Source organism: Carcharodon carcharias, chromosome 11 (assembly GCF_017639515.1).
Source record: "Carcharodon carcharias isolate sCarCar2 chromosome 11, sCarCar2.pri, whole genome shotgun sequence".
NCBI classification, from domain to species: Eukaryota; Metazoa; Chordata; class Chondrichthyes; order Lamniformes; family Lamnidae; genus Carcharodon; species Carcharodon carcharias.
Window position 1 is genome coordinate 78,004,055 of NC_054477.1, and position 22,427 is coordinate 78,026,481.

Below are 22,427 nucleotides of genomic sequence, written 5' to 3' on the forward strand. Positions count from 1 at the left end.
CACAGACTGCAGTGGTTCAAGAAGGCAACTCACCGCTACCTTCTCAAGGGCAATAAATGCTGGCCTAGCCAGCAAACCCCACATCCCATGAATGAATAAAATAAAATCATTAGTGTGGCCATGAAATAGGCCTAAGCCAGTAGTGGGGCTGAAAGCTTTGAAACTAATTGTATATTCCTAGCGACTTGTCTTTCTAAGATCTCATTTCCTATCTGATAATTTCTTCTGATTTACAAGTTTTATGTAGTGTGAGACTGCACCTTTTGCTGAAACTCATTGCAACCCTACCACTACTGTGCCTTTCAAATATCCTAACATTGCCACCTGTCTAGGCAGCAGTGCATGAATGTGAAGGGTAAGAGGAATGAGGGAGTGATGATGATCAAATACTGTCACCATCTCAGCTCACGGTGACCATCTCAGTTACTAGCAATGTGCATACTGAAGAGGGTAGCATTTAGGTGGAATTTGCATGTGGGGTGTCACAATACATCAGCATCCAGGGCAGAGAGGAAGGGTGAAGCTGGTGCCAGCTCGCCAGAGGGTGATACATGGGTTCTGCTGCAGAAGACTCAGATGAGGACTTCAATGGGGCAGCATACAGGAAAAGGTTAATGGGTATGCACAACGAAATGTTTGGTGCATTGGCAGGTTTGCCAACATGCCTGTTGTAACTGTCAAGGAGCATGTAGAAGTCTAGCACTAACTTGACAAAGGGCTTTGTGAAGAGCTTGGAGCCCATCTTTTCTAGCATGGAAGCAGTGGTCAACTGTATGAGAGCGCTGGTTGTATATCCAAAGCTCAGCTTCCATTGCTGCACAAACAGAAGCAACCCAAAGTCCTGAACACTGCAGTGGAAGCTCAGGCTGAAGTCATGCAATCTTAGCTTGTTGCCACGCAAGCGCAATCGGCTGCTATTATGGTTGTGGATCTCAGTACTCTTAAGATGCTTTAAAGGCCTGATAGCAGTCCCAGCACTCTGTGCTCAATAATTTCTAGAGGCAATGGTGCAGTGGTATTGTCACTGGACTAGTATTCCGGAGACCCAGGGTAATGCTCTGGGGACCTGGGCTCAAATCCTGCTTCGGCAGATGGTGGAATTTGAATTCAATAAAAACCTGGAATTAAAAGTCTAATGATGACCATGAAACCATTGTCGATTGTTGTAAAAACCCATCTGGTTCACTAATGTCTTTTAGGGAAGGGAAATCTGCTTTCCTTACCTGGTCTAACCTACATGTGACTCCAGACCCCACGGCAATGTAGTTGACTCTTAACAATGCCCTCTGAACAAGTGTAATTCAGGGTGGGCAATAAACACTAGCCAGTGACGCCCACATCCCATGAATGAATTAAAAAAAATGCCCTGAGGTAGTGTCAGTGGATTAGTGCAGCATGAATCTGCAATCCTTTCTCAGCATGGCAGCATTCATTCTCCCATGATTGTTGCTGTCAGTTTCCTTGTCGTTGCCAGCCAGGCCAAATTGCTGCCACCTGTGCCAAGGTGCACGGGTGGCAGCAACTCTGGGACTTACAGGGCCAAAGCTGCTCAAGTATGTCCTGCAAGGCCATCAATACTAAAACTAAAGGAGAAAGCAGCAATTTAAATCATTGGCAGAAATAGGACACACAGCAAAGGACATAGACATGGTAGATCACAGGCTGCAATGCATTGCACATCTTCCTTTTCTTTCTCTCTCACATACTCACCAACATACATTCAACATGACAACCCAGCGCTGTATCACACTGCCACTTAGCTGCTACTGCTTATTCTTGTCTATCCAGCCTTTCCACAGATCCTTCAGACAACATGGGTCTGAAGCCACACAGACTAAGGGGAGAACCCTCCTGAAGATGCACTGTCACTCACTCTTATCCTTCCAATTATGAGCACAGAAATCATCACCTCATATGTAGAAGTAGAGAGTTATACGGATCTGCACTGAGCAATTCACTAATCTCACATGAGCAGGGGTGAATGCAGGTGTGAAGAACAGGCCAGAAAATGACTCACAAGAAGACGACCTCATGTCATTGTCTTTCAAAAAGGACAGAGTGGCAGAATTTTGAGGCCCAGTCTTTAAAGGAAAAGTGTTGATGGCAATGGGGAAGCTCTCATGGAGTACGCTTGAGAGCATTTTAAATATGCACTAGGGGCTGGATTTTGTGGTCCCGTTTTGGGACTGCACAGCATTCAGAATTTGAAAAAAAATAGCTGCTGAGTGGTGAAGGTAGAAGTTCTTCTCCCATTTCTGTCTCTGGCTATTTCCAGCAGAATGGGAAAGGGGTGGTTCTGGAACCCTACATGCTGCTCTTTATAAGTTGACAGCACCATTTTGGAAGTAGGCATTTCAGCAAAGTGTTTGTGCTTTAGAAGCCTTTCAAAATCACACCTGTAGGGTGGAGGCATGAGCCATAGATTGGATGCAGGAAGAGTATAAGAGGTCACTATAAATGGTGTTACTTCTTTTCCAGTTCATGAAATGTTGCAGCCTGAATTATATCTGTGTATATGAAAATGAGTAATGACAGTGCTGTGATTGGAAAATATAACTGACCATTAAATAATGTGTTTCCCAGGTTTCTACTTCTGATAACATGCAAGCTATCAAGCAAAAGAACAATGATGTAAAAGAGGCAAAATCTTCAGATGGATTAGAATAGCTTATCCACTGGATAAAGTGCTATTCTGCACTCTATTCAAAGACTCCGTATTAGCTTTAATTCATTCTTTGCAGAAGAGCTCAGCCATCTGATTAGCTGTTAGAAAACTGATAGATGTAGATGAAAGGGGAGTGAACTGAGATAAGGAGGGTAAAGGGTGAGGGGGTTTTTCATTGATCTGAAGAAATGTGCCAATGTTTTTGTGAATGGAGGTGCATCTTTTAACCTTGTTGCCTCGTCACTGGCCCAACTCTGTCTCGGCCTCTGGCAGCAGGCCTGACTCCAGGCCTTCACACCCTCGTGGAGATGAAAATCCCACCAACCAGCATTGTTGAAGTACAGGTAGGAACACTACAGCAGGAAAAGTCCCAATGCCATGATGAAAATTCAGCCTCAGGTGTCCATACCAGTTTGATAATTTGTGTGCAGACATTTATGTAAGCTAGCAATCGCTTTCTTGAGATAAACTCTTTTGAAATCATTGTGTGCTGAATGTACTTGTAGTAGCTAATGACCCTACAAGGCTGTTTAATATGAACACTGATTTTGGTCTTTGGACAGATAGGCCAAAATCTTCTGGTATCCAGATAGTTGGAGATGGGACTGGGAAGATGCATGTTGGGACCCTGCAGAAATCCTGATGCAAAATATACTCTGAACTTGCCCAGGAAGTTTAAATGTCCAATAAGCTGATTTTTGCTGCCTAGGTGAACGTTTCCGACCCTGAGCTCAGGATTAGCACCTGGGCCAAATAAGTGGGACTTACCCGGATACTAACCCTGGAAACATTACACAGTTTGACAACTAGTCTAATTTAGTGATCAGCCAGCATAACTTATTTGAGCACCGCAATCAACTACCCTAATCACCCCTCTGAGCCAACCCGACTAACCCCAAGTACCACCCCCCTACCCAACTACCCCTTGATCATTCAACTACCTGACTGACCATGCCTGACAACCCCCAAGACCAACTGACTACCCCCATCCAACCACCCAACTCACCACCTGACTACCCCTGACCTGACCTGACTAACCCCTCCCTCCCGACTGATCCACCTGCCTACCTTGCAATCCACTTCATCCATTCATACACTGACCCATTTACATGCAGCTATTTGCTTACTGAGAGACTTGGACCTTTAAGAATTTACCTGAATATGGCAGCTACTGTTGTGAAAAGAGGTTTGTCCTCTCTTCTTCTGTCTCTTCTTGCGCCTAATAATCTACCCCATGGGTGGCTGTGCTGACCCTTCCACCCTTCAGCCAGGATTGGAAAATACGGCTGAAAAATCGTAAAAGGATTGAGTTGGAGAGTTCTTCACAGGCAGCGTCAATGCACTCAGTACCAACACTGACTGGAAGATCTGAACCAAGCAGTTTATTCTAGGGTGAACAGACTGAGATAGTTATTGGACATGTCTGTTAATGCAAGGTAATGATCAGCTGAGACGCTTCTCAATGAGCTACTGCCAAAAAGTTCTGTCTGTAGTCAAGTGTTTGAGCCCTATTTCTTTGCTGCCCTATATCTCATCAGTGTCCTCAAGCAGCAAGTTCTTATTTGTGGCTCATTGTGATTTCTCAGTTGCAGAATAAGGTTTCAACCATACTGCAAATCACTATCATATGGGACACTTTTATGGGCTGCATTGCACGAAACCATCATTCCTGTTAAAGCAATGGAATCATTACTGGACACCAATGGTCTGCTTGGTAAGGGCTCTAATCAATCTCTGAATTTGACTGTAGTACAGTATGTTCACCAAATGTGGGTTCCTAGGAAAGGCCATTGGCTGAATTTTACCTTGACTGGAGATTGGCTGTGAGGTGGGGGTAGGAGGACCAGTAAAATGGTGAGGAAAGATGAGAGATGGAGTTCCTGTCATGTTCCCACCACTATGCCTTTTGGCTTGCAGTGGGGAAGGTAGAGGGCATAGCTCTTTTGTCCAATTAAGTCCTCAGTTAAGTGACCAATTCAGGGCCTCTTCCTGCCAGTGCTGGCATTTTACCAGCGCAAGAATGTCTTCTTCCACCTGAAGAAACCACTAGGTAAATCCTGGCAGACTCCCAGTGGGCTCACTGAAGAGGGGGCACCCTCCTGTTCAGGCACTCTTTGGAAATGGAGGGACTCTCTCCCTCAGCAGCAATGGCTGCCCCCATGGAAATCCCCTTCCCCAGTGCCTTGTCAAGGCCTGCCTAACAGACTCCAGCACTCCCTGTCCCTGTACTTGGTTGTGAGGGCATTGTCTATACATTATCTCCTCTTCCTCTTCTGGTGGAGACCTAGCAGTGATTGGCTGGCTGCTCCTGGGGGCAGATGGCTGTCCTTAGTAGGGACAGCCATCCCAGTGGCAGCCATGACTAGCAGCTCTGGGACCCCCGAAGTGGGGTCGAAGCAACCCGCCCCACCTTCAGGCCAATAGGTAGGACCCCTGCTGCAATAACAGTCCCATGAGTCAAATATGCAGGAGATAAGAACAATGGGGAAAAATGCAGATGGAATGCAAACTGGGTTATATGGGCCAACACTTACTTACCTAAGTACACCACTATTTTCAAACACTGAAGCTAATGAGGAAATATATGCTCCAGATGTAGAGGCAAATTTTGCTCCTGTGAAATACTACTCACCCTTATTGATTCTTTAACTTGTGAAAACTGTGCTACAAAATATGATGTGGGAAACAAATTAATCTATCTCATATCACAGTATTAGAAATAAAGAACATGTCCAAAGAATCAATTTCCTCCTTTGTCGAATGAGCTCAATAGCGTAATACTGAAATAGTAGTACAGAATAGCATCAATCATTCATCAAAATTTCTACATTATCTCAGAAAAGTGAGAAACAATCAAAATTACTGCACATATGTCCATCATCACCAAACAACTTGCACTTTGGTGGCTTTAACATAGAAAATGACACAAGGCAGTTCACAGAGAAGAAATGGAAAAGAGGCTGTGATAGAAGAGTTAGGAGATATGATTGACAGTAGTCAGGCATAAAGGTGGGCAGAAACATAACAAAGGTGCTGGGCTATTGGGAGAAAGTTCAGAGTAGGGCCAAAGCAGCTGAATTGAATTAAATTCAATAAAACCCATTCACCTCCGGATAAAAATTTAGGTCTGAAATGTATTTGATTTCGGTACGTTTCCTCAGGCTTGTATAAATAGAAGGTATATATTAGATTACACTTAGTTTGATGTTTTTCTAAGGAGTCCATCAAATGTTTTCAGTTAATACTGGTAACATTAGTTCCACTGTTAAACAATGAGTGGATTTGATAGGACAATCCATTAGTAATGAAGAATATGAGAATGTCACTCCTGTTTGAGTCCATGAGTTGTTGAAATATGGTCCCTGTATGGACCTATGTAGTATTCTGTTTTTACAATTTTTAAAAAATGTTTTAAAACAGATCTTTTTTAACTGAAGAAAAGAAATGGATCAGTTATCTTGTATTCACACACTACTAGGCAGGAGAAACATTTCAGTTTCTGGTGGTGAATATACATTTTATGAAGGCATGTTTTATTTATTTATTTAGTGGCTTTGATTGCAGCTTGCGGAAAAATTACTTTTGACAAGCTTTTGCTACTTTCTTTAAGAATAATGATGGAAATATTTGATTTGCGTCCTAACAGTTATAAATCTGGAGCAGTGACCCCCTCCACGCATTGGTCCATTTAAGTTGTTATCCCAAATTGAATTAGCCATGGGTCTCATTTAAATGCCACAAGGGAACTCGTGAGCACTGAAGAGGCACTTTGCTGCAGCTCATTGAGTGGAAAATTGGTAAGCTCTTCAATTGGAACTGGCTGGTAGCTCATGTTTGGGGCAAACTGGGCACATGTTCCTGGAAGGGCCAATAATGGGCTAGCAGTGGGCCCAAGTTTTTCTATTGGCCCAAGAGAAATCCTCCCACTTGGATGCAGTCTAATAGCACGTCACAGGTTATGCCACTCCAATGGCCCATTGAATTACATAGACTGTACAGCACAGAAAAAGCCCAATGTGTCCAACTGGTCCATGCCAGCATCAATGCTCAACCCGAGCCTCCTCCCATCCAGCTTCCTCTAACCCCATCAACATATCCTTCTTTCTTTCCCATGTATTTATCTAGATTCCTTATACATGTGTCTACACTAGTCACCTTAATCACTTAATGGGCAGGAATTTTCGGATAGCAGGGTTTCCTGCCCCACCAACAAGGAGCCAGTGGGGGCCGCATTCTGCCGACACTGGCTGCCCCACAGCCAATTAACGTTCCTAGGAGATGGGACTTCCACTCCTCACTCAGGAGGAAGTCTGCCTCACGGAGCTGCCGGCCAATCTGAGTAGTCCCAGCAGCAGCAGTGGCCAGGACTGAAGCTTCAAGCAGTCCCAAGGTTCAAAGTCCTGGAGTCCAGGGGCAGGTAAGTGTCAGTGATCTCACAGTGGGGTGGGGAAGGTGAAGGCCGGGAAGGCAGGGAGAGAGGGGTGGGGGGTCTTAGTAGAAAGGCCAGGTGTGGAACAAAACCTGTGGGGGGCAGACCTTGGGTGGGAGGGGTGTGCCCAATTTGGAAAGGAGGCTGTTGAGGGAGGTGACGCATGCTTCCCATCTGAGGTCTGAGCAGACTGACTTGCCAGGCTTCCCCCTGTTCCTGAACTCTTTCTACCAGCCTCAAAATTGAGGCTGGGTGAGAAACAGGCCCTTACATGGTCATTAATTGTCCAATGAAGGATCTCAATTGGGCCAAGGGTGAATGGGCCTTGCCTCTGTAAAATTGTGCACAGGTCAGGGAGGATGGTTGTAAGGCCATTCAGGGAATTTTACCCCACCCCCCCCCCCCCCCACCGGCTTTCCCCCTACCGCCACCTGTAAATCTGCCAGCAGAGGACTAAAATTCTGCCCATGTGGTACCACAGCCCAGCTACTCTGTAGGTAAAGAAGCTTCTCCTAAATTCATGATTGGATTCACTGGTGACTGCCTTATATTGATGGCCCCTAGTTTTGGTCTGCACAGGAGTGGAAACATTTTCTCTATATCTAACTTGATAAAACCCTTTTTTTCTCTCAGTGGGTTTGTGCGACTTTGGAATTCTCTGCTTCAAAAGGTGGTGGAAATGGGGTCATTGAATATTTTTAAGGCAGAGGTAGATAGATTCTTGTTAAGCAAGGGAATCAAAGGTTATTAGGAATAGGTGGGAATGTGGAAATCAAAACACAAGGTGATCAGCCATGATCTTATTGAATGGCGGAGTAGGTTTGAGGGGCTGAATGGTCTACTCCTGTTCCTATTTCTTATGTTCTTTCATAATCTTAAGGATCTCAATCAGGCCACCCCTTAACCTTCTATCTTCTAGAGAAAAGAGCTCCAGCCAGTGCAACCTTTCCTGATAGATACTGTTTTGTTTTCACCCTTGGAAATCTTTCAGCATCTTCTCCAGTGCCACTATATCCCTTTTATAATATACTGATCAGAACTGTCCACAGTATTCTGCGTGGTGTAATCAAGGCTCTATGCAAGATTAATACAGCTTTTCTGCTTTTTACTACTATCCCTCAAGAAATGAATCCTGGGTCAGGATCTTATGGCCCCTCCCACCAGTCAGGATATTACGGTCTGGCTGATCTGAATGGAGATTTAAATGGTTCGCTGCATCCACTGGGGAGAGACACACTGTGGTGGGGCTGTAAAATCCTGGTCGTGGTGGTTTTTCTTGTGGCTTTATTAACCCGTGTCACTACTTTTATTGATTTGTGTGTCTGTACCCCAAGACTCCTTTGCTCCTCTACCCCATTTAATTTCTCATTTTCCAAGAAGGATGTGGCCTACTTATTCTTCCTACCAAAATGCACCACCTCACGCTGACCTATATTGTAACTAATTTACTAATAACAAACCCACGTTTATTAATGCCTTTTTGTATTTTGTATCCAGTATCAAATGCAGCTTGGAAAATTTGGACGTTGAACACTATAAGCAGGGATGAGATTGAATGGTTTAAATGGCTCCCTTTCTGGGCCAGAGATGTCAATTGGTGTTGCATTAACAATTTTCACATCATTAAATAGATACTTATGTTGTTAAGTTCCAGTCCCAACTATCTATTGCAAGTTTAATGGGCAATTAATTAGAAAATCTTGTTCTTAAAATTATGAGGAGGCCAAGGTTGCCCCTCTAGGATCATGGCCAGACAGATGTGGCATTTTAAAAGGTAAAAACAAGCTTAACTGACCTTCTCCCTTGCAGTCTCCATGCTCAGATCAGCAGCTCCCACCTCGGTCAGTGAGGTTGCGGATCACGGAGTGCTGGAGTATCTTACATTGTCACTCCAGCATAGGGAGCTTGCTCTCTGGCCTTTAATTGCCTGGAGCATTGAAAATTGTGGTGGGCATTCAGGGTTGGGACCTGAAATTAGTCCCAATTTCTGGTTCCCGACCCCTGATTGAAAATCAAGCCAATGGTGTCTGATGATTGATGTGCACAATGCAGAGGAAAAATTGGAATTATTCTTTTGCCCCTGACTAGCATAGCCTCCAAATTTCTCCGAGGGCTTTTCAGCTCCTAAAGAGAAAGCAGCAGTGTAACAGACATGTAAATGAATGTCAGAGGTCTTTGTACATGAATTTCCTGTCTTTACTGATTCCTAGGCTGCCATTTAGGCACCATCAAGGATAGGTTAGTATCCTCTTTATTTTTGACGTTTTGAATAAAAATTAGTTTTTCTGTTTCAGGACTATATAAATGCTGTTGCTATTTTACATTTAAGTGTTGGAGAGAGTGTTCAGAATGGTGCTACTCTACCCCACTGCCCCCCACCCTTTCCCATATCATCCTTTTAAATAAAAGTATTGTTGCTTGTTTGCATGTTCCATCAGGGATAGGCTCCCTAGATTCTGGTGTGCAGGAGTGTGGATGGGTCCTTAGCCTTTCTGGTGTGCAGGATTGTGGGGTAGGCTACCTGGCCAGCTCTCTTCAAATGCCCCAATACTGGAGCACCCAAATAGCCTGAGAATGCCCCTACCTACTCCAACATATTTTGCATACCTGCTGCAGGTGCAGCCCACATCCATGAAGCCCGAGAAATCTTGTGGCGAAGTTAAGGGAATGGAAGCACGGCAAAACAAGTCTTCTCCTCCTTTTCCCAACCTTTGTACCCGGGGTATTCTTGGGATCTATCGTCCCCTTCATCCTTTAGCCTATTATGAAGTTTCCCTAATGCAACTTCAAATTGGAAGATCAGAATGGAACAGTAATCGTCTGTAATGTTATTGTTTGTAAAAGAAAACAGAAGGCAATGTTTTCAGGCTGCATATGTTCAGTAAACAAGTTAGTAACTTGAAACAGCATTGATAATGTTTCAAGATTTGTGAAGCTGAAAAAGATACAGGAGCTGTGCTGCCCAATAAGTGGTTTCCTGTTAGGCAAATAATCTGACACTGAATTCTCAACACAAAAACAGAAACAGAAATACCTGGAAAAACTCAGCAGGTCTGGCAGCATCTTCTCCAACGATGCTGCCAGACCTGCTGAGTTTTTCCAGGTATTTCTGTTTCTGTTTTGGATTTCCAGCATCCGCAGTTTTTTGCTTTTATCACTGAATTCTCAATTGTGGTTAAATTGCTTAAGTGAGGAATATTGGATTTTAAATGATGTTAGAGAGCTTCCTGAAAAACCCTGAATAATTATGGCATTGTATCAGATTTACTGCACTCAGGTGGCTTCACCATTGCATTATAAAATATCAATGAATTGGCTCTAATTAACTGGACTGTGACTTTAGCAGCAGGAACAGTATCACTTCAAGTAGCTTGATGTCAGTGATTACCCGATGCAAGCTCAGGCTTGAGCAGCAGTTTTATATTTGAAGAAATTACCAGGGTAGCCCAACAGCACTAAAAACCCAAGTGACACAATAAATATTACTCAGTTATGTATGAAAGACATTGGAGTAGATTTTCAACTTCACCACTGAGGCAATAATCTGGCGGGGTAGATTGCATAGATTTCAAAGGGATCCACTTGATTTTCTTTCCATTGAGATTAAATATAATGAAAATCAGGCAGATTCTGTAAAGTGCAGGTGACCAGTCCTGACAGATTACTGTGCAGGTACCAAACTGGACTTTATTTGATGGCTTAGTGGCAAATTATGAGCTACCAGATCATTATTGTGATCATTTGTAGATACTAATGCTGTACTTGCAATGTTAAATTGCTGATCATCTGCTTAGATTAACTTGGCAATTAAAAAAGAGAATTGTGTGGAATTGTTATGTAGGTAAATACAACAGCCGTTCTATGTCAGCAATATACCACAAAAATACAATGAAGAGAATGGGCCTTTCTTATGTTGATATCGGTTGAAGGATACATATTAGGCAAGACACCAGAAAGACCTCCTGCTCTTCATCAAACTACATAGTACGTTTAACATCACTTGAAGCATTGGAACAGCCAGATGGGTCCTCAGCTCTGTCAAATCCGAAGGACAGCACCTTCATTAATACAGTACTCTTCCAGAGAACAGAAAAAAATCTGGAAATATTCAGTCTTGAGGATCAGTTTGAAGATTTGAAATATTGACTGACTGACTTCTGGTCTACAAATGCAGTGTGATTTGATAAGTAACTCCAGCTTTTTTTTGTTTTGAAGGTGAGGAGCCTCATGACAAAATCCGGGAAATCAAAACAGCAGACAGTTAAGTACAGCAGATGAGGAGGAAAATTTATGTGGCTCCAGGATGCATGACCTGGGTCACCCACTCTCAGGAGAAGACTGAACAGAGACTTAACTCAACATCCAAAACATGCAACAGCATGAAAGATAATGAATTCTTACTCCTCCACTGCACATACATCCATTGCCTTACCAAATTTTAGTAATTCGAACCCACCCTGATGGATGATTGTTGGCATAACAGCTGTACATTGCCAACAGGGTACATTCTGACTTATAGTTTCATCCTCTCCCAGGCATCAATCCTTCAGGTTTGGGTCTTTGATACCAATGGAGTTATGGCTAGCCTCACCAGTTGTTTGGATGCAACATCATGCATACTCTTCCTGCCACTGGGAAAATTGCACAGATTGCACACAGTCTACAGTGGGCCAAGTGGCCTCCTTCTGTACCGTAATGACTCTGTAACTCTATTTTACTCTAAGTAGCAAGAAATACATTCTGCTGCTATGGCCAATTCCAACAAACGTGTAGATAGGAGCACATTGTAACATAAAAATTGCTATCCAGAAAAACACTAAGATCCTATTGATTCATCTTCTACCATTCTGGCAATCGTATACAACAATCATGATCATTCAACTCAATGCAGTTTGTAAAATCTTGTTGTGCACAAAATATCTACTATGCATGTCTACATAAGGGTGGTGAATCATCACATGTGAAGCACTTTGTCATGTTTTTGAGAGACATGATAAAGTGGTATATGGATGAATGTCTAGTGGTTGCACAAACTTTAGTTCATCCAAAATGAAGATATTTAAATAAATTTCTATAAGTATTACAGTGACAATCATAGAAATTTTGAATAAGATGGAAATAATTACTAAAAAAAATTATTAGACCAGTGATTAGTTCTGGGGAATGAAACATGACTGGGAAGATCCTGCCGGTACCTACTGCTGAATAAATGATATATTAAGCAGTGGAGATTGAACAGGATGACAGTGATGGGATTATTATCTAACAACAAAAAAAAATGGCTAGTGTAGCCGAACTGCAGTGCAAGAGTTAGTTATTCTGCTAGTCATAGAATATATTCTGTATTTAGCGAATATTAAGTCCTTTAGGAATTTTTAAACATATAAAACATGTTTAGGTGCAAAGTATAAAAGCAAAATACTGCAGATGCTGGACATCTGAAATAAAAACAGAAAATGCTGGTAAAATGCATCTGTGGAGAGAGAAACAGAGTTAACGTTGTGAGTCCACATGACTCTTCTTCAGAGATAAGAGAAGTAGAAATGTGATGTGATGGATTTTATACCGTTTCAGAGGGGGTGGAGCAGGTGGAACGAGATAGAAGTTCATTGAAAGGCAACAGCTAAGGAGATAAAAACAAAAAAAAATAAATAAAAACAAAAAAACTGCGGATACTGGAAATCCAAAACAAAAAATACCTGGACAAACTCAGCAGGTCTGGCAGCATCGGTGGAGAAGAACACGGTTAACGTTTCGAGTCTTCATGACTCTTCAACAGAACTAAGTAAAAATAGGAGAGGGGTGAAACATAAGCTGGTTTAAGTGTGGGGGGGGGGGGGGGAAGAGGAGAGAGAAGATGGGGGGTGGTGGTTGGAACAAGCAAGCAGTGATAGAAGGAGATAACCAAAAGATGTCACAGACAAAAGAACAAAGAGGTGTTGAAGGTGGTGATATTATCTAAAAGAATGTGCTAATTAAGAATGGATGGCAAGACAAGCAAGGTAGCTCTGGTGGGGATGGGGTGAAATAAGACTAAAAAGGCATAAAAGATATAGATAAATGATTGGTGGAATACATTAAAAATAATGGAAATAGGTGGGAAAAGAAAAATCTATATAAATTATTGGAAAAAAACAAGGAGGAGGGGGAAGAAATGGAAAGGGGGTGGGGATGTAGGAGAGAGTTCAAGATCTAAAATTGTTGAACTCAATATTCAGTTCGGAAGGCTGTAAAGTGCTTAGTCGGAAGATGAGGTGCTGTTCCTCCAGTTTGCGTTGAGCTTCACTGGAACAATGCAGCAAGCCAAGAACAGACATGTGGGCAAGACAGCAGGGTGGAGTGTTAAAATGGCAAGTGACAGGGAGGTCTGGGTTATGCCTGCAGACAGACCGAAGGTATTCCGCAAAGCGGCCACCCAGTCTGCGTTTGGTCTCTCCAATGTAGAGGAAACTGCATTGGGAGCAATGAATGCAGTAGACTAAGTTGAAGGAAATGCAAGTGAAATGCTGCTTCACTTGAAAGGAGTGTTTGGGCCCTTGGACGGTGAGGAGAGAGGAAGTGGAGGGGCAGGTGTTGCATATCTTGCGTTCGCACGGGGAGGTGTCATAGGAGGGGGTTGAGGAGTAGGAGGGGGTTGAGGAGCAGGGGGTAATGGAGGAGTGGACCAGGGTGTCACGGAGGGAATGATCCCTATGGAATGCTGCCAGGGAGGATGAAGGGAAGATGTGTTTGGTGGTGGCATCATGCTGGAGTTGGTGGAAATGGCGGAGGATGATCCTTTGAATGCAGAGGCTGGTGGGGTGATAATTGAGGACAAGGGGGACCCGATCATGTTTCTGGGGGGGGGGGAGGATAAGGCGTGAGGGCGGATGCGCGGAAGATGGGCTGAACACGTTTGAGGGCCCTGTCAACTACCGTGGGTGGAAAACCTCGGTTAAGGAAGAAGGAGGACATGTCAGAGGAACTGTTTTTGAAGGTAGCATCATCCGAACAGATGCGACGGAGGCAAAGGAATTGAGAGAATGGGATGGAGTCCTTACAGGAAGCGGGGTGTGAGGAGCTGTATCGAGGTAGCTGTGGGAGTCGGTAGGCTTGTAATGGATATTGGTGGACAGTCTATAACCAGAAATTGAGACAGAGAGGTCAAGGAAGGGAAGGGAAGTGTCAGAGATGGACCATGTGAAAATGATGGAGGGGTGGAGATTGGAAGAAAAATTAATAAATTTTTCCAGGTCCCGATGAGAGCTTGAAGCAGCACCGAAGTAATCGTCGATGTACCAGAGAAAGAGTTGTGGGAGGGGGCCGGAGTGGGACTGGAACAAGGAATGTTCCACATACCCCATAAAGAGACAGGCATAGCTGGGGCCCATGCGGGTATCCATAGCCACAGTTTTTATTTGGAAGAAGTGAGAGGAGTTAAAGAAGAAATTATTCAGTGTGAGAACAAGTTCAGCCAGACAGAGGAGAGTCGAGGTGGATGGGGATTGTTCGGGCCCCTGCTCGAGGAAGAAGCTAAGGGCCCTCAGACCACCCTGGTGGGGGATGGAGGTGTAGAGGGATTGGACGTCCATGGTGAAGAGGAGGCGGTTGGGGCCAGGGAACTGGAAATTGTTGATGACACGTAAGGTGTCAGAGGAATCACGGATGTAGGTGGGAAGGGACTGGACAAGGGGAGAGAGAAGGGAGTCAAGATAGCAAGAAATCAGTTCCGTGGGGCAGGAACAGGCTGATATGATCGGTCTGCCGGGACAGTCCTGTTTGTGGATTTTGGGTAGGAGGTAGAAGCGGGATGTGCGAGGTTGGGCGACTATCAGGTTGGAAGCTGTGGATGGAAGATCTCCAGAGGAGATGAGGTCAGTGACAGTCCTGCAAACAATGGCTTGATGTTCAGTGGTGGGGTCATGGTCCAGGGGAAGGTAGGAGGAAGTGTCTGCGAGTTGATGCTCAGCCTCCGCGAGGTAGAGGTCAGTGTGCCAGACAACAACAGCACCACCCTTGTCAGCGGGTTTGATGACAATGTCAGGGTTGGACCTGAGAGAATGGAGTGCGGTAAGTTCAGAGAGAGACAGATTAGAATGGGTGAGAGGAGCAGAGAAATTGAGACGACTAATGTCACGCCAACAGTTCTCAATGAAAAGATCAAGAGAAGGTAACAATCCAGAGGGAGGGATCCAGGCGGAGGGAGAATATTGGAGGTGGATAAAAGGATCCGTTGAACGGGGAGAAGACTCCTGCCCAAAGAAGTGAGCATGGAGACGAAGGCGGCGGAAGAAGAGTTCAGCATCATGCCGAGCCCAAAATTCATTGAGCTGAGGGCGTAAGGGTATGAGACTAAGTCCTTTGCTGAGCACTGAACGTTCAGCATCGGAGAGGGGAAGGTCAGGGGGGTATAGTAAGTACCCGGCCGGGGCTGGGATTGGAAGATGGGGTGGGGACAGAGGGACAGTCAGGGGTGGAGGGTCCTGGATGGGTGGTGGTGTTGATGAGTTGTTGGAGTTTGCATTCCTTAGCACTTGAGAGAAAGAGAAAAAGTTTCTTGTTGAGGCGTCGGATGAGACGAAGAATAAGAGATTGACAAAAATGTCATGCAGACGAGACAAAGGGAATGTTAGTGGTAATGGTAAAGAGTGCTGATAGTGGCATAAAGGTAAGATAGCAGAAGGTGTTGATAACAGAACAAGGGTCAGTGCTCAAAAAGGACTTTGTGGAACACCTTCACTCAGTCCACAAGCATGACCCAGACCTTCCTGTTGCTTGCCATTACAACTCACCATCTTGCTCTCATGCCCACATGTCCATCCTTTGGCCTGCTGCAACATTCCAGTGAAGCCCAATGCAAACTGGAGGAACAGCACCTCATCTTCCGATTAGGCACTTTTTAGCCTTCCAAACTTAACATCGAGTTCAACAACTTCAGACCATGAACTCTCTCCTCCATGTTGAACCCTTTTTAAATCCAATTTTAATTTTTAATTACTTTTAAATTTATTTTATTCTTTTATTTATTTGCATTTTTAAAAACCCTTTTCCCCAATGCCCCTCCTCCATGGGCCATCCGTCACTTGTTTCTATGCTGTGCTTTCACAGAGCACTGACCCTTGTGCTGCTATTAACCTTCTGCTATCTTACCTTTCTGCCACTATTAGCACCTTCTTTACTCTTTACCATTATCATTAACATTCCTTTTGTCTAGTGTCCATGACATCTTTGTCAATCTCTCCTTAGCTGTCACCCATTCCTGACCTTCTATCTTGCTCCACCTGCTCCACCCCCTTTTAAACAGTATAAAATCCATCACATCACATTTCTACTTCTCTTTAGCTCTGAAGAAGTTATATGGACTCGAAATGTTAACTCTGTTTCTCTCTTCGCATATGCTGCCAGACCTGCTGAGTTTTACCAGCATTTCTTGTTTTTATTTTTTAGTGCAAATTGTTGTCTTCCATCAAATAGTTTCCATATAACTGCTCAGAAATTCCCTAATGTAACATGCTGGTTGCTTCTAAAAAAAAGGTTAAATTCAGCTCCACTCAGTAGAAGTGCAGGTTATAGAATTTGTCGCACAATATTACCTATAAATTGAGCTCCCATTGATTGTCACTGATTTACCCAACAGGGTCATGCAAGCTACAGCATAGGAGGTCACTTGACCAATCCTGCCTGTGCTGGTGCTGGTTCAATTGAAACAACCTATTTTAATCCCATTTTCCTGACTTTTCCTCAGATATTTTTATGTTCTTTATTTCTTTTTTCTCCACCACTCAGAAGGGATTAAGTACACAATTTAATTGGAATTGAAGAAAATGATATTTATTTACCAAACATGTTATTGCTGAGTAGTACAAACTGTAACCTGACATCAATGAGGGGGGATTAATTTAAATGGGAATTGCACCTCAATGAGGTGTGAACCAACAAGTAATCACCTGTTTCTGCCTGAAATTCAAAGAGCATTTAACATGCTGGAAGCGACAAATTTCTCATTGGCCACAATGGAAATGATAATTGGTTCGTGCTTTTTGGCCAATTTAAATAATTGCACAATTTAAATGTGGGTGGTGTAAGTGATGGGGACTGTTCTTAATTAGCTCTTTTTAAAATTATCACCATTGCCTCAATAGCCAATTGAGGTGCTAATAACCCTTGCTGTGAACAAAAATCTTCCATCTTTCTCCTTTGTTTCTCTATTTATAGTTCTGAGTCGATGCCCCTTTTACGAGAGCATTATTAGAGATATTTCTACTAAATCTTTTTTTTACAAATTGCTGAGATTCCTCCCTTGGAAACGTAAATTCAAATCAATTTACACAGGCTGCTGTTTAAAACAAATCAACCTGGCCACTATGAGCCAAGATGAAGGGTCCTTGCAAACACATAAGAGGCACCTCTCTACAGTACATGAGACCTTTTTAGAAGGTTGAGCAGTTTCACTTTGTCCACACCTCATGGCTAAATTTGGTAAAGTAATTATGTGATTAGCTGAGTCCTAGGGTATTAACAGGAATCTGGAAGTTCATAAGCGCCATGAAATAATGCTGTTTTCCCACCCTATCAGGTTTCCATAATCTTCTAAAGGAGAGCCTTTGTGGGGGTTGTTACCTTGTTGTTGTCCCACTCTTGAGTTTTCATCTGAGTGTTGTGAAGCTCATAGGAAGGTTCCATTAAAGAAGTTTCTGGCTTTGGATATCCTGGGATCACATTGTGCAGCTGGAATCCAAATGTCAGCAGCCAACTGTTCACATCTGTAGCATAAAAAGAGTGAAACTATATTCAAATTCTTTCGGTTGTCTTACATACGGCACCAGGGAACTGTTAAGCTTTACTGCAGAATTTCCACAAACAGCTGGATGATCAATAATAACTTTCATCAGAAGTGTAAAATATAGAAAAGTATTTAAATTACTACTATCATTTTGTATGTGTCAGATTAACTGGCATATAATACACATATCACATTGCAAACAGTTGTATTATTTTGCAGTTTCAATTTTTGAAACATATTGCATTTCTAAAATGCTCTACACATGCAGGGGGACATCTCAAATAGCTTTACATTAAGGGATCAACAATAAATGCCATGGAGGAAAGGGAAATGGAAAGGTCTAGAACTGGGGATGAAAGGCACTGTTGAAGAAGAGGAGGGCACAGAGGAGTTTTTTGGAAACAGGAAGAACATGGAGCTCTGTGAGACAGAAGATGAACAGTTGAACAGTCACCAATGATTCAGTTGGGGGAGGAGTGAACAAGGATATGCTTGGTGTTAAAGGAACAGAGGCTGCGTGAAGGGACATAAAGTTGAAGGGAGAAGTGATTTCGAAGCAAGGCAACAGAAATGATTTCAAGTTGCTAGCCACACAAATTTCTGCCACTTCCCAGTGACGTCTTGGAACAAGTGGGAAATCTGACAATGGGATTTAAATGAGTGAATTAAAGTACTCTAGGCCTCTTTTGTGGAACGCTTGGTAAATTTCTAAACTCATACTGCTAATTACTTGCAGAAAACTGGTCTGGAGTTAAAATCGGGTCATATAAATGTTACAGAAAATATAGCAGATAAACACAGTAAATAATCTCACACAAATTTCCACCGACTTCAGCTTAAAGTATTACCTAACAAGATTTTTTTTTACTATTAATTTTAAGGCTTTGCCACTAAAATATTATTTTTATGTAAAGACCAGGGTGCCTCTAAAAGCTCATTGTTTTAAATGGAAATGTAACAATTATAATTATATAATTGGCTTTGTCAATATTACAAATTTTGAATGCAAATGAAATTCATTATTTTCCTACATTTACTTTAATTTGCCCTTAAGATTGTGCAGAATAAATCACATTCAATATAATGTGTTGTAATGCTATGGCTATGTTGTTGGTAACTAAGTTAAGTGAATGGTGTTCAATCATTGTAGGTTTAGACAATCATGACATCCTTATTCAAGATCACGTATTAAAATTGTGACAGTTGCAGAGGGTTATTTTTCTTTAGTTACTTACATTGCATTTGAATTGGTGTTTTTAAGACAACACATGTTACACTTCACATTTTCTGCTGTTCCTTTAATAGTAGCATTTCTTTCCTATTAGAGTCTAACCTGACACAGCAAAATTATATTTAATTTTGGTCCCTTAATGTATAGGACAGGTACAAATTTGCTTTGTAGTTCTCTGTCACAAAAGTATATGCTTCTTGTAAAGTCTCACATTTCAGAAAATATTACAAATGGTAAATAAAACTACACCAAACTCTTTTCAATCAGAGGTTTAATTTCATACCAGCTATTGATCATAGAACACTGGTCAGCTTGCTTTACAATGAATTCATTAGAGAGTATGGATTAGACTTGCTCTAGTGTACAGAGAAGTAATGGAAATGTTAGGTTCATCCATCAGCTCTTTAAGGATTACCAGTGTGATAGCTATCTGCATGAAACAGAACACGTAATCACTGAAATATTAATTTACATAAAGAAAAGAAACAATTTTTCTTACCTGTCATATAGCATTTGATATCCTGCATGTTGCTGACTGGGTTGTTATTTTTAAACATGTACAAATTAAAAGGTACAAGACTGTCACTGAGATGATTCCAGACATCGTGATCAGGTGCTGTCCATCTTCCAGAAAGCACATCATAATCTCGCCGTCCAAAGTGCACTAGTTTGGTGAGGAGATCATACAAGCCTCCATGATAGCCTACAATGAGTTGAAAGGATGGATTTGTGTCCATATAAATCTCTCCATAAGCAGTATAAGTGATTTGCTTAATCATTAAACCAGTTCCACTGAACACAGCTAATGGGGTTCCTGTATTATCACAGGCAACATAGAACTCATCGCCACTGCTAATTTCCATAGCAAAAAGGTGTCCCTGAAGGTCATAGTATAGCGATGCTATTTCAGAACTTGTATGATTGTACATGTGTGTGACTCTTGCAGGATTACTCAGATCTGCATAAAAGAATTGTAAATACATCCCATAGCTGGTTCTGCTTGACACCCGTCTTCCAACTCCATCATATCGATAATGCACTTTCCAACCATCTGTTTTACTGTATGCTTTGCTAAGAAGTCCAGCTGAATTGTACTCAAAGATAATATTTCCTCTCTGTCGTAAGAAACCATCCTCATCTACTTTGTACTGTACCTCTCCAAGACGAGTAATCCGATCTCTCAGGTCATACCTCAGGGGAGTCAGACGAGCACTATTGCCAGGACTTAGCAAATGGAGGTTTCCATTTAGGTCATAGCTGTAGCGCCACAGAGGCTTGTCATTCAAGGATACAGTCTGCAATTGACCATCTGCATCATATTCATAAGCATACCTGGATGTATTGGCATAGGGACCAACCTTCAGTTCCCGTTTTACTACCCTACCCATGTTGTCATATTGCACTGTCATCCAATACATGAGTGATCTGAAAATTTCATACTGGACTTCTTTCACTCGCCCATAAGCATCAAAATGTTTAGTGTGAGTCATGACTGCAGTAGTGATGATCTGATTAATGTCATAATAAATTACACCAAATTTTCCAAATTGTTCAATTTTACCAGAAACATCATCATATCGATACAGATCAATGGGTAAAGGTGTCTCATTGATCACAGCTTGCATACTGGTGACCCGGAAACTGTTGTCATAGTTATAATCAAAGCGAGCGTTCACCATTCCTTCCTCACTGAATCGAAAGATCTGTCTGTCAATAAGAGGGCCGATTTGCCTGAAACGTATAGTGCAAGTGAAGCCTTCATTCTGCAAGTTGACAGTTTTAAGCATTCCAGCTGTTTCATCATAAGTATAGCCAATCCTAGTGGTATCATAAAGGATTTCAGAGAGCTTGGACAGCTTGCCATACTTGTAAAGCACACGACGTCCAGTTCCTAGGTATGAAGTCTGCAACAGCTGATTGTCCTCTGTGAAGTCTTGAATTACAGAAGCATTACCCTCCGGGGGTTTGTAGATGTTCCTGTAATAGCCCACAGAACGAATGGTTTCCAGATTTTGCTGAGCCACATTTGGCATTGTCACAGAAGATAGCCGATCATTTTTGTCAAATTCAAAGATATACTGTCTTTGACTATGTAGAAGGAGCACAGAGGACTGTGAGAAACAGGAGAAAGAACATTTTATAGTTACTAATTGTACATCATGATTTGTATGAATTCCATTAACTATTTCATCTATTTACATGAACTTCCACCAATCTTCCCGGACAAGTTAATTAATTACGAGGAATAATATATTTAATTTTATGGCATCTTAAATCTGTAGCTGAAACTAAACAGATGTTTAGAGTGCAGCCCCGAAGAAATTAATCAAATCTTTGTAAATCATGTTAGCATTAATAGGGCACACTAGCTAGATCTGAACTAAATGTAATAGTTTCACTGAGCAAGGTGTGACAAAACAATTTAGTTTCAGATGCAACGTATACCTTTTGAAAGGTGTCATAAAAGGGTCACTAGATCGTAGAATAATTGTCCTTACAATGTATGACAAATAAAAGGAAAGTCTTCAACTATCATTTAAGAAACAAATGCAATTCAAAACAAGAATAATTAGATGCTCAGCTGATGCACACAGAAGACATTCTTCTCTACCTCCTACATGACACTGAGGTACCTAGTTACATTTGGAATTTGCCACATTTTGCCATTCTCATAAACACGTCAAGTTTGACATTTTTCATCAGATGTCTCTTAAGAGTGGTCATGACTGAAATGGATTCATGCCATTACAACACAGAGGCCATTACATTGTATGAAGCGGAACTTAAGAAATGGTTTCAGAGCAACACAAACTGTAGTAGCAGCACCCTAGATGGCACATTCGCCTTGCCATTTCACACTGCAAAGGTAACGCACTCTGGTAGATTTGGGGAGGAAAGAAGAGAATGTAATGTAAACCCAATTCTGCTGGGGAAAATATTACATTGCAAATTATTGCAACCATAATCATGTGAAATCAGCTCCCCTGGTTTGGGTACTGCATCTATATGCCAAATAATCAGCTTCTGAAACAGATCCCCCTTTCATAACTGAAAGATGGCACTTGATCTCGAGGAGGACAGAGAAAATGGTTTAAGGACACTCTGAAGGTCTCATTGAAAAGGGGACATGGATATTGGTGCCTGGGAAGAACTTGCCACAAACCATGCCATGTGCCGGCACCTCATCCATCAAACTGCAAACAGTCAGAAACTGACCCTATAATCTCTGCTGTGGAGAAGTGGCAAAAGCAGGAGAGAGAGCAGAACCCTGGCTCGAGAACGCCGCTTCCTCAGGGTAACTCCCATCCCCTCTGTCCAAAGACCTATGGTTCTAGGATTG

At 42.4% G+C, this 22,427-nt stretch overlaps 1 protein-coding gene across 5 annotated transcripts in view; it reads right to left on the reverse strand.

Annotated features, from left to right (window-relative positions):
• tenm4 (teneurin transmembrane protein 4) overlaps positions 1-22,427 on the reverse strand; it is a 523,453-nt gene that overhangs the window by 4,282 nt on the left and 496,744 nt on the right. For all 5 annotated transcript variants that reach the window (XM_041199170.1, XM_041199166.1, XM_041199169.1 and 2 more), the window contains 2 exons: positions 19,587-21,198; positions 17,694-17,836 (listed from right to left, as the gene is read on the reverse strand). In XM_041199170.1, coding sequence (XP_041055104.1) covers positions 17,694-17,836; positions 19,587-21,198 — 1,755 coding nt within the window. The remainder of the gene's footprint in view (positions 1-17,693; positions 17,837-19,586; positions 21,199-22,427) is intronic.